This window comes from Mandrillus leucophaeus, unplaced genomic scaffold (genome assembly GCF_000951045.1).
Source record: "Mandrillus leucophaeus isolate KB7577 unplaced genomic scaffold, Mleu.le_1.0 Scaffold801, whole genome shotgun sequence".
Taxonomy (NCBI): domain Eukaryota; kingdom Metazoa; phylum Chordata; class Mammalia; order Primates; family Cercopithecidae; genus Mandrillus; species Mandrillus leucophaeus.
Window position 1 is genome coordinate 588524 of NW_012108709.1, and position 13525 is coordinate 602048.

At 39.8% G+C, this 13525-nt stretch overlaps 1 protein-coding gene across 1 annotated transcript in view; it reads left to right on the forward strand.

The window, feature by feature from the left end:
• The window catches only part of DOCK1 (dedicator of cytokinesis 1), a 545861-nt gene that overhangs the window by 320558 nt on the left and 211778 nt on the right, over positions 1–13525 (forward strand). The window contains exon 34 of the mRNA XM_011967590.1: positions 9765–9866. Coding sequence (XP_011822980.1) covers positions 9765–9866 — 102 coding nt within the window. The remainder of the gene's footprint in view (positions 1–9764; positions 9867–13525) is intronic.

Below are 13525 nucleotides of genomic sequence, written 5' to 3' on the forward strand. Positions count from 1 at the left end.
GTAGTCTTCCACAGGTCACAGCTTTACTTTTACCCTCAACCCTGCCACCTCGCAGGTTTCTATATCTAATAGAATATCTTTCTATATTATATGTCTGTATAGACACATGTATTTTTTTCTCTTTCAATTTGCTACATTTATTTATTGTCATTGTTCATTTTGATACTCAGATTGTCTCAAGCATCCCACCCGTGGCCAGGGGAGCCTCCCCACACCACCTCCTGTGTCCTTTTGACGTGGCCCCACTAGCCTAGAAGAAAGCCATGATCCAACCTCCCACTGAGGTCATCCTGGTCAGGGGCTGTTTTTATCTCCTGCTGACCTACTCCTGGGAACTCAATGCTGTCAACACACTGCACACTCATTGAATGTTGGTTGAGTGTTGCATTTGGCAGTGCTCTTCATGGTTTTGAATCTTCTTGTCATTTTAGCCTTATCCCCTCCATTTCTCATGACCCATTCTAGGAGGACCCATTTAGGGAACCCTCAATTTCCTATGGGATGTGGGGAAAGTGAGACAGGGGGTGGAAGTAGAACCTCAGTGGGATGTGCTTCCTGTGTTGATGCTTTCCTGCACACCCTGCTGGACAGGTACAGGGCTACTGTAGAATTCCTCGTGGGTTCCCACAAGTTGAGTCTCAGTCCACCACAGTAGGTGATTTTGAAAATAAACATTAGGCATTTATGGCTAAAATCACTTTGGTAGCTTATGTAGTTGTAAGTAGATAAGCTATTGGATGATCACTTGCCATGTGCAGCGTTTGAGCATACGACCACATGCAACATATGTATATATTATGGATACATACGTATTTATAAGAAATACCATAAAAGATTATCTATGTTTTTATTTACTATAATCTCATATTTCAAAGTATCTTTTATTCTCCTTATGATTCATTTATTTAATGTTTTAATACTTAATATTTAGAATAATACTTAAGTATTTTGTGTGTATTTATAATACTTAAGTATCATAAATGTTATCATAAATATTAAATACTTAATATTTAATGATGTATGTGACATTCCTCCTTATTATATCAACCAATGTTAATGTTGAGGACAGTATCCTTGTATGATTTATATAAGACATTCCATTTTAGCTAAGAAAGAGTTTCAACTTTCATTTATAACAATGATAATCTTAATGTCCTTTATGAAAGTCAGTTTAAAAACATGTATAGACATATCGATCTTCTCTTCAATAATAAGAGGTTTTTTTTTTTAAGACCGAATTACTCTTGTTTCTATTACAGTGTGTTTCTAGATCCTCTATATCATGCAATAAGACTTCGAAAATTCTAAACTCTCTAAGGCTTTAATATTACCTGATATATTGAGTTTATAAAAATAAAATATAAAATTTTCTGCTTTGCTGTCTTGCTTTAGGATCAAATGAATTATATTAAGCTGCAAACAAAGTATATATTCCTCATTACACCATAAACTAATTTTATATGTAATATTTGATTATAATTTATTTTTATTCTTCATAACAAATGTGAATATGTGTTTAAATTATTATACTCTATAAGTAGCAGATAACTGTTATGGGTAATTTAAGATCCAAATATTCCCTTTTGGTATATTTGTCCAATAAACATCTTCTGCAATTACTGCCACTATAAAAATGAAATCGATTTTGTTTTTAAATTATATTTATTTCCTTATAGTGCCTGGAATGATATGAGATGCTAGTACTCTATGAATTCAACTAAGCACTCAGTTTAAATTTAAGATACAGGTTTAATTTTGTTATTAGTAGTTCCCAATAGCCACAAGGTGACATTAGCGTAAGTTATTTTCTCTTTTGTATAGTTTTGGCATTTTTTTTTTTTTTAACAAACATTCCTCACTCTAAGTTTCTTTATAAAATAAAGAAATTATAACATTTGGGAGACCACATGAGTAAAAATTAATTATATATTGAATAAAGGCATCATGGGAATGAATTTATCTTTAAATGAAAAAAGGAACAATTTCACCGTGGGTCGTTTATATGAGAAAGGTTTTATAAGTTCACTGATGAGAGTGGACACCCGTTTTCCCGTGAACTTCTGTTTTAACAATAATAACTGAATCAGCCTTTTTATTATGTCTTATGCTTAATCAAATATTTAATTAATAAAACATGACATGCTTCTTGAGAGCACAGCGATGACTCCTGACGTTCAGCGTATGTAGCACTGCACACTATCCTCTGTCCTCATTTTACGACATCGTTCTTTCTATATTTTTACTTATTCTTTCCTATACTCCCCTCCCACCTTAATCGTAAAAGGATTTTGAGGTAGCTTTAAAGAAATTCTATATAATATGAAAACACATGTGTGAGAAAATCGAAGCAAAGAAGAGAAGCTATCTCATTTTTATTTCAACAAATATTAAGTGAAAGAACAACGTTACAAGGATTACAGAATTTTGAAAGATTTATCTAAGTATGTTATTATTTTAAATCTGAGAAATATGATAGTTATAAGGGCAAATCATTTGATTTATCCTGAAAATCACTAAGTCAGGGGAGGAATATAAGTAAGATATGATGATCATGAATATAATATCATATCTACCTGAGGATAATGATTATAGTTCTTTGGCTGGGCACAGTGGCTCAAGCCTGTAATCCCAACTCTCTAGAGGCCAAGGCGGGTGCATCACCTGAGATCAGGAGTTCGAGACCAGCCTGGCCAACATGGCGAAACCCTGTCTCTACTAAAAATACAAAAAATTAGCCAGGTGTGGCACACCTGTAGTCCCAGCTACTCTGGAAGCTGAGGCAGGAGAATCACTGCAACCCAGTAAGCTGAGGTTGCAGTGAGCTGAGATCACACCACTGCACTCCATCCTGGGAGACAGAACAACACTCCATCTCAAAAATAATAGCAATAATAATTATAATAATTATATTTTAATTATATACATTACATTATATACATCTACAATAATAATTATAATAATAATTTTTTACTTCTCTTACATTCTCTAAATGTTCTTCCTTTCGTCTGGGTTCTGTTTTTGTTTGTTTGGGCCTCCTTTATTACTGCTGGATGAATTTTTTTCACAAGGCCCAGTGCTCTTGCTGAGACCTCTGTCTCCAAGCGTGTGCACAGAGCAGGGAGGTGCATGGGCTTTCCTGCATGGCAAGCCCGGATGGGCTGAGCTCTCATACTTTTGGAACCTCCATGCTTAGTATTAGTGCTTATGTTCTCTTTGGCTGGTCATTTTCACCAAAGAGGATTCTTCTGGTCTTCTTCCTAGGTTTGGTGTGGGACTGAGGTTAGCGGGGGTTAGTTTAAGCCTCCTTGCTGATATGCTGGGAGCTGAGTAGAAGAGAGAGAGGGGAGTATACTGTTTGATTTGACATCAGACTAAACAGGTGTTTCTTCCAGGTGATTCTTGTCATTGTGTTCTGCTTTTCAGGCACCTCCCTTGTCCGGGGAGTACACACGTGGTCGTCTCCCCAGGAGTGAGTTGGGGAGCCCCTCACTGGACATGCTGGGCATAGGCAGACTGGATATAGGGTCACACTTCAAAGCCATCAGCACTGTTGTTTTTCACCTCCCATGTAGCCTCCTGAGTACCTGGCACCCCCAGTTCCTGGGCCTTCCTAGGGTTTTGCACCAGGGATTCACAGGCTTCCTGTTCAATGTCACCACCTTCTCGCCTCGAGGGCAGTTGGTACCCACTCATTACCCTCTTTCCTGCTTCTAGAATTCTCTTGTCTTTAGTTGCGTCTCCTCGGAGTCCCCTGACCCTTGTGATTTTGTGCATTTTTAATATGTGCCTTACTGTCATTTAATGTGAGGAATCGGGAATGCATGTTTGAAACAGTTTTTAATTTGTGATGTAGGTGCCCCCTATGTATACTTTGACAAACTCCAGCTCTATGCAGATTTTGCAGGAGTTTGGGGCTAATTTATAACATTTTGAGGTTTTGTTTGTTTTTTGGACTCCCTGTTTTTTCCCTTTCATATTTTCTTACAGAAAAGACCACATATGAACATTTTGCCATTGGCCTTCCCTCTAGAAAAGAGAATGCCATTGTGCTCTGTAGGCCTTCCATCTTATCAGCTCTGAGAACTTAGTAATACTTGGATTTATTTCAAATCATTTTAAAAGAAGGCCTTGACTCTCAGTTACATTCTCTTTTCCTATATTCTCTTTTCCATAATGTTGCTTTACCGTATTGATTCTTTGACTTGAATGCACCCCAAAATAAAAATCATCCAGAAGTCATCACCTTTATGGGTTTGTTGTTGTTGTTGTTGTTGTTTAGTAATATATTTTAAAATGTTACTGGATAATTCATTTTCATTACTTTTTATGATGATTATAAGATGGCTTTATTTTCATTGATATGTTTGAAATTTAAGCATTTGAATGAGATTTCCTCGTCAAAATACCTGCCTCAGTGACAAAATGGTTAAACTTTTTAACAAGACCCCAGTTGAAATCATCAAATATAATCCCGGATTCAGTCATTAGAATTCTGCTTTTATTGAAACTGGGCAACTGCTCTCCACACTCGACAATCTTGTGTCTCTGTTTACAGCTCCAACAGCTTCTGTGGCTGGAAACGGCCCAGAGAGCCTTTGGAATTTAGAGAACTGAGAAAAACATTAAATTTTCTGCCTGTGTTGTGTGTCCCAGAGAGCAGATCTGTGCTCCATACAAAGTGTGAGCTCCGGGGTCAATTGAGACAGCTTGTCTGGCCGATGAAATTACCAGGAGCAATTTTATACCCTGCTATCCAAGGCACATGGCTAAGTCCATTTTTATTACACCTTCACAGCTCCTCAAGAATATGAATTAAAACCCTTTGGATTTTGTCTTCTAATTCATACTTAAACTTTCCACTAGGCATAGTTGACAAAGGCACTGTTTAAAAGGTATGTCTCATTCTGAGTTTCCATTCTCCAGTCTGTGTTTTTGTTAGCCTTTTGTTTTTATATCCTCCAGTGACATCCTACATTCAACTTGCCTGTCACCAAACGTCCCCCTGCTCCACCACCAGTGCCCCATTCTACCTGTGCTGTTTTCCTTCTGCTGAGACTCACTTCCACCTGTGCCCAGTGCCACCTGCCTTTCCTTCTACCCAGCCTCAGTCCTACCTATTGTCCATTCTACCTACACTTAGTTTTGTGCTCAGTTCTGTCTTTCCTTCTACCCAGCCTCAGTTCTACTTGTGCTCAGTTCTACTTGTGCTCAGTTCTACCTGCCTTTCCTTCTACCTGTGCTCAGTCCTACCTGTTCTCCATTTTGCCTATCAAACTACCTAGTGAAATGGGGCCCAAACAGATTTAAAACTGGGGCACTGAGGTACTTCAGGAGGGCTGGGGGTGCGCGGGGATGAATTCTGCCAGGGCTCCCTCCAGGAGCGGTGCCAGGCAGTAGCCAAGGCCACACCAGCAGGGGGAGCCCTGCGAGAGAGATGTTTGAAGACAGGAGACTAAGAAATGAACTAGATCAGGGGCAGACAGGGAGAGTTTGTGGATCCTTTTCTTTCTGGACCACTTTTAAAAATATTGACATACTTTCTCTTTATAAAAACAATCTGGGCTTACTCTCCTTCCACTCATGACTATCTGGTATCTTTTCTAGTCATATTTTGTTTTTCTTGTACTGTATATTCTTTACATTGGTCAAATGTATATACATAATTACTGCAGTTTTCCTCTTCAATTATTTTCTCATGCTAATAAAATGCTCCATATTTGCATAGTTAATGTTTAATGATTTAATGGTTGTACAATATTTCATCATAACACAAGTTATGGTTGCTTGATTTGCCAAATAAAAATATAGGACCCCCAGTTCAGCTTGAACTTCAGGTAAACAACAGATGTCTTTTTCTAGTATATGTATATCTCATGTAATATTTCATTGCAACGTTTAGGACATATTTATTTTTCTTTGTTTATCTGAGATTCAAATGGAGCTAGGCATCCTGTATTTTATCTTGCAACCCTACAAAATATCATATGATTTACACAGTTTCTTGTGGTGGATGTTTAAAATTTTCAGCAATGCTATGAACATCTTTGGGTATGAAATTTTCTATTTTGAATTACTTCCTTTGGTGGATTATTAGAAATAGAATTACTGAGGAGATGAGTATTTATTTTCAAGACTTTTCAAACCTGTCTCCAAATCACTTTTTAAAAAGGTTATAGCAATTTATGTTCCCACCAACAGCATATAAGAGTCCTCATTCCCTGCAGCCTTGCTCACATTATCATCACTGAAATACTTCTTTGCTGTTTTGGCAGGCAAATAACGATGTATCATTTTCATCTTTGATTGCTAATGAGGTTCACTTTTTTTTGTTGTTTATTAGGCATTTAGTGTCCTGGTTTTTAAATTTTCTGCAAGTATATCCTGACTTCTGTGGCCCCATTTTGCATTGCTTTGAAGTTATAAGGAATATGTCTTATTTTTACTTATCGACTTATTTTTACTCAGCTGCTGGTACTGGAGCCTAGTCCCTATGTTCGGGTTCGGGGATGATTCTGCACCGTGGCTTTTGCTCCCAGCCTACCTGCTAAGCTACCCATTGTCTGGAAGATAAAAGCTTCATTTAGGAGTCATCTCCCAAATGCATTTAAAATAAATCAATTAAAGCATAGAATAGTAATTTTCTTCTGAGCATACAGAATTAAAGTTTTATTTTCACAGAGCTCCCTCATTTTTGTTCTTAATAAATGATTGGTTTCAAAGGGCTTCCATAAATACTCATTTATCCACCCTTATAAGCCCACAGATACGCTGCAGAGTTCTGTTGTGTTCATGGAAACCATAAGGCTTCATGGTATCTGCAGTGTTTGCCCAGTGAAAATACTGATACCCCAAGGTTGAGACTCCATTCCCAAAGGGCAGGGAGGAAAGAGAGGGGCATTTCAGTGAATTTTAGTATGCAGATCATCCCTTTCCTAATGGAATTCATGCTACACCTTAGAAAAGAGCTGAAAAAGCAAGACTTACTTTCGCTAAGAAAGGAAAGCCTGAACGATGCAAATGACTTCTGGAATACTTCCTTAGGTTTGGTAAAGAGGGCACGCACAGTGCCTGGCAGCACCGCCTCTAGCTTGTGGAAATGACCATCTTTCTGGCCCTTCTGGGCTTCCTGTAATGAATCCCCATCGCGGTTAAACAAGGGGCCGTTCGGTTGCCTTCTCTGATATTCTTGTCCCGGGAGACTTCCCAACAGGGCATTTGTGTACTCCCAGGACTTGCTTTATGGAAACTGCTGTGTTCTCTTCAGTTTTTCGTTTTCTGTGTTACAACAGTTTTGGCATTTGTTGCCTTGCATGAATTTTTCAGCATGACATGACGGTCCGCTCCCTGAATTCAGTATGTCCACGTCACCTGTTCACGTATCTGGCCTGAGTCTGGCTGCACTGGTATTTCTCATTAATGTTACTCTGTGCTCATACCCTCAGGATTTTGAGACCTCCTCAAGAGTTATGCTCTTCTTTCTACTTTCAGCCTGATCATTTAAGCTAAGCACATTGATACATTGCTTCTGGTGATAAATAGCTGACTGTGTGATTTCGTTTATTCTAATGTGTAAGTCTCCATTGTGGAACTGGTTTGACCTGCAGAAAATTGATTTCAGCACCCACTAGGTCCACCTAGGCTGATACAGGCCTCTTCCTCAGCAGGAAAAGCTCCTCATCTCATGGGGAAGAGTCTGGGTCACAGCAGCTGCATCAGGATCAAATGTGGGCAGAGTACTTTGAAGGCTCTTCTTCCTCCCCCTCTTCCAACTTTTTCTGATGACTGCAAGAGTAGGGGAAAGTGAACCTCTAGCTTGTGTTGGTCATCAACAGTGGCTTCAGATTCCTTAGAGGAAGAGTTAAAATGTGCGTCTGGGTGAGGGGTAAAGAAATAAGGTTAGCCAGTAAGTACCTGTCTTGTAGCCCTGGAGTACGGCCTCCACACCAAGGTTTGCCATTCACTTCTTCAGAGAGTGAAACCTCTAAGCCTCAGTTTCACTGCCTGTAAAGTAGGACAGGAAGAGAAAGTTGTGTGTGATTGAAAGAGGTCGTGTTCTGTTAAAGTCACAGTGTTGAAAGGGCCATAGTTCTAACAGCCTTAGCACAGTGCTTGATCGGTGTGTAATATTATTAAGACGATTATCCACAGGACACATCTCATTGTCATAAGGAGTAGACAAGACACAAAGGCAGCCTCTCTTGAGCTGAATGGTATGCCAAATATTTATGTGTTTCAGAAGTTCATGAATAGACCATTTTGCCATTTTACTAATCATTGCCTCAATGGAAAACAAACATTATTTAGCTGTTTCCCTGAACACCAACTTGGAATCTAAATCTCAGCAATTATCATCATTCACAAATAATTTATATTTCTGGGCAAATGGAAGATATCATATCATCATTATTGTATTTGTTCAATTTGAGTAATGTGTCCTTCGAGGACTCATTTGGAAGCAGATATGTATACTATACGTATAAAATGAATTGGAGAAAATATTGGATTTTAACATTTCACTGTAAAGCCTGTATTCCAAGTTAATATAAAAGACATTCAGGCATTCTGATATATTGCTGGTAAAAGGAGAGTTAGTAAAAGAATGCAATTTGAGAGCTCATTTAATAGGGGAAAAATAGAGACATGTCTCAAAGTATGTTTCATGCTATAATTTTACCAAACTTGTACTGGTTTAATGGGGAAAAAATATATATCCTATGTTCCTTAAATGTCATTATCTTAGGGGAAAATATTTAAGAGCAAGGAAGGCTTTACAGTGTTCTTAGTTAGAAGCCCTAGCAGTGAGCAGTTACAGTTAATGGCAACAGAACTGCCTAGCTCACAATCCCCCACCAAAGCAAGCACGCTTCAGGGCACGCAAACAAACGTGTGCACACGCACGTCCACACACATACTGTCTGCCTCCATTTGCAGAGGCCAGACAGACTTTTCAGCTTTGGCCCTTTACCTTCCCCATTCTTGATTTTCTGTGTTGCTTTCTTTTTTCCTCCTTCTCTTCCTTTCTCCCCAGCTCCGTCTGGTCTGAGAAGCTCCCAGCTCTCCCACTTGACATTCTGATGAGCCCGCGTTCCTCCTCTCCTTCTTCTCGGGGAGGAGAATTGGGCTATAACTCATTGTGGAGTTGTGGTGATTGCCTCCGCATCGGACGCGGGGGGATACAGGCTGATTTTGAGAAATTAGAGGCCTTTCTTTGCCATGGCCCGAGAGGAGAAGCTGCACACACATTTGCCTGATAATAACGGCAGCAAGTTTCCAGGAGAGCACAGAAGTGCCCGTGATTTCCATGTCTTTAATTTCCAATGTCTTTAATTTTCTTGTATTTAATGCAAAAATATTTCAAGCTCATTTTTCCGGTCTGGACAACCCTGTATCAGGAAACATTTGAGGTATTACTAGTCAGGGAGAATAAAATACAGTCCTGAGTGTGAGCGCACCAGTGTGTCTCATTCATGTTACTGTGTGCTCATGTCCTCAGCATTGTGAGACCCCCTCAAGGGTTTTGCTTTTCTTTCTACTTTCAACTTGATCTTCTAAGGACCCCCTACCAAAAAACCATTCCTGAGGTTGGAAGTGACCCACGCCTTATGCTGATCAGCCCGGAGAGAGGGGCAGCAGAGCCCAGGGCTCCTGTCCGTGCCCCATTGCTTCTCCCTGACAGTTTCAAGTCCCAGCATCTGGGATGATTCCGGCTTTTCCCATGAGTGTTGTTCTGTCTCATGTAATTCTGTCTTTTGATTCATTTACAGGGAAACTTCGTGGCTTGCATGACAGCTATTTTACGACAAATGGAGGATTACCATTATGCCCACTTGATCAAGACTTTTGGGAAAATGAGGACTGATGTGGTAGTAAGTGTCCCTTTCACCCTGTTCATGTAACCATGTTTTAGGGCCAGCACTTTAGACAAAAGCCTGATATCAATATATTCATCTAAAATAGGATTTTGCATGAGAACTTGTCTCTGATTGATTTCAAATGCCTCCTAGGAAGGTCTGACTGAAGCCTCGTTTCTAACAAGACAAGGGTCCGGACTTGCAGACTTGCTTCTAGGGCTGAGTGGAGAATGATTCAGGGGCCGAGCCCAGGGAAGTCTCTTGTCTTTCTTGGTGACAGTCTCCTCTCCTGTGCTTTGGGGTAATTGAAAATTTGGAGATGTTATCCATGGATAGTCTCCCATTAACTCCTATTCATTTATTGGTTGACTTTTTAATAGCAGAAGCCAGAGTGACTTTTCAGCTTTAAGTTGTACTCCGTTATTAATTAGCTGTAATCATGGAAGCTCATCAACATTTCTCCAAATAATTCTCTAGTCATCCTCAGTAAAACTATGATACAACTTAATTAGGAAAAGTATAATAGAAGGGAATTTATTGCTTACGAACTACCTCCCTAATGACCTGAAATTACATTGCCATATGGCAAATATCCTCTGCAAAGCTGCGACCAAACTTGTTGGCAGACTTCGTGATTACATGTTGACTTGAACTCTTAGATTCCATTTCTAAGGATCCGTAAGGTCCTGTAGAACAGGGTCCCCAATCCCTGGGCCACACAGCAGGAGCTGAGTGGTGGGCAAGCGAGCATTACTGCCTGAGCTCCACTTCCTGTCAGATCAGCGGCTGCATTAGATTCTAATAAGAGCACGAACCCTATGGTGACCTGTGCGTGTGAGGGATCTAGGTTGCACGCTCCTTATGAAAATCTAATGCCTGATGATCTGAGGTGGAACAGTTTCATCCCGAAACCTGCTGCACCACCCCTTGGTCCGTGGAAAAATTGTCTTCCAGGAAACTGATCCCTGGTGCCCAAAAGGTTGGGGACCACTGCAAAGGAATACCCATAGATACCTGCAGAACATAGCAGTGTCCTAGTGTTTCTAGAACAAGGGTTGTTGCACTTGACATGTATCTTATTAAGAAATGGGAAGAAGAGAATGATCTTCACGATTTTTTTCAAAGGATTATTTCTAATACATAATTTTCTTTTTGTTGCCACTATATATATAATGCATAATTTTATTACATATCTCTAGTGGCAACAATTAAAAAATTATGTATTAGAAATAATCCTTTGAAGATATAATATTTTTATATTTATATATATACACATATATATGCATATATACACACATATATACATATACATATACACACACACACACACACAGTCACGTGTTGCTTAACAGCTCTGCCAAATGCATCGTTAGGTGATTTCGTCATTGCGCAAGCCTCATAGCGTGTACCCTTACTTAAACCTAGATTGTGGAGCCTACTACACACCTAGACTAGATGGTCTAGGCTACTGCTCCTAGGTTACACACCTGTACAGCTTGTGACTACACTGAATACTATAGGCAGTTGTAATACAATGGCTGTGATGTCACCAGGTGATAACAATTTTCAGCTCCATTACAATTTTTGGACCACTGACATATACATAGTCTGTCACTGACCAAAATGTTAATATGCAACGTGTGACTGTACTTTAAGATTTCTAAGGAGAACAAAAATGGGTCTAGACCTTAAAACCCTAGCAGTTTCCTCTCAATAAAAGTAAGGGAACAAGAGTATGTGTGTGTTTGTATTTCTGTGTCTGTTTTTTCCTGAATATTAATGAGTAGTTGATAGTAGGAGTATACTCAAATATGTAACCTGTATCCAATGTTTATATCATGTGACTCTTTGGAAATCATGGCATAGCAAAATCAGATTTTACATTTGTAACATTTTATTCCATAATTGAATCTAAACTACACCCTACCCCCTGCTTTGGTGAGTGTAAAGAATAGTTGTAGCTTAAAGCTAGAGGAACAGTTTTTTAGATAACGTTCCAGGTTGAATAATAAAGTCTTCAGAAATAGAAGAGTTACCCATCTGGAAAAGTCAGGACTCCAATTAGTACTTTGCCCTTTTTCAGAACAATCACTTCATAAAAATCCACACATGCAAACATTTAATCTGAACTATTAAGTGCTGTGATTGATAAGGAACCTTCAAGGTAAGTGAAAAGTGGTGATGCCAAATGGTATTTAAAAATTACTGTAGCTTGCTGAATTCCAGCTGTGTGCCCTCTGTCTTTGCTGAGATCCCAGGATCAGATGTTTACTATGTGTTGTGGTCCCAGTTTCCCAGGGGATGTTTTTCCATAGACACAACAGTTCAGAAAATCAATGATTTGCAGACAGTTTGACTTCCATTAAGAAATGACGTTGACCGGGCACGGTGGCTTACGCCTGCAATCCCAGCACTTTGGGAGGCGGAGGCGGGTGGATCACCTGAGGTCAGGAGTTCAAGAACAACCTGGCCAACATGGCAAAACCCCGTCTCCACTAAAAATATAAAAATTAGCCCAGCATGGTATTGGGGGGCGCCTGTAATCCCAGCTACTGGGGAGACTGAGGCAAGAGAATCGCTTGAACCCGAGAGGCGGAGGTTGCAGTGAGCCGAGATTGGGCCACTGCATTCTTGCTTGGGCGACACAGTGAGACTCCATCTCAAAAAAAAAAAAAAAAAAAAGACGTTTGTGGTTTTTTGTACCAGAAATTTAGACTGGAAAGATTGTGAACTTTTTTACTGTTGTTAATTGTCAGAACTTTTGTAAAATGTGTTCCTATCTGTTAACTATACCGAGTATATGACTATTTTTCTACTCTGACAACTATTTTTTTTTTTGAGACAGAGTTTCACTTTTGTGGCCCAGGCTGGAGTGCAATGGCGCAGTCTCGGCTCACTGCAACCTCCTCCTCCTAGGTTGAAGCGATTCTCCTGCCTCAGCCTCCCAAGTAGCTGGGATTACAGGCATGCACCACCATGCCCGGCTAAGTTTTTTGTATTTTTTAGTAGAGACGGGGTTTCTCCATGTTGGTCAGGCTGGTCTCGAACTCCCAACCTCAGGTGATCTACCCACCTCAGCCTCCCAAAGTGCTAGTATTACAGGCATGAGCCACTATGCCCGGCTTACTCTGACAACTATTAAATAAAAGATTATTTTGTACAAAATTATTTGATGTTATTTAGTATTTCAGTATGAAAGTAGCCAAAGCCATTTTCCTGAAACTATTTCCTTTTAGCAAGTACTAATTCAGGTTCTCAGATTTAGCCCTTTTTGGTTGCGTGAGTCATTTTCATACAAAATCACACTGATTACCAACACCAATGATAGTGAGCATACAGAGCACAAGTGGAAAGACTGATCCGGAAGAGAAAAGCAATAGACATGTTCAGCTCAGAACTCTCAGGACGGAGGCCATCCCAACCCTTTAGGATTCGAACCACGAAGAATCTGTAGAACCCTCTACACTGGAGTTGCTGATCTGCCCAAGGGGCTGCTGGCGCCACGTGTCCACGTCTCAGTAACAGAAGCAGAGAATGTGCCCCGATTCTCTGTAGTCAACTAGAAGGGAAGGAGGAGGGCTTTGGGACTTCTAGCGGAAAGTGTTGTCTTGCCACTTCTCACAAATTCTCACTGTGTGGCTTTGGAAAACACACACTAAATTTTCCTACACTCT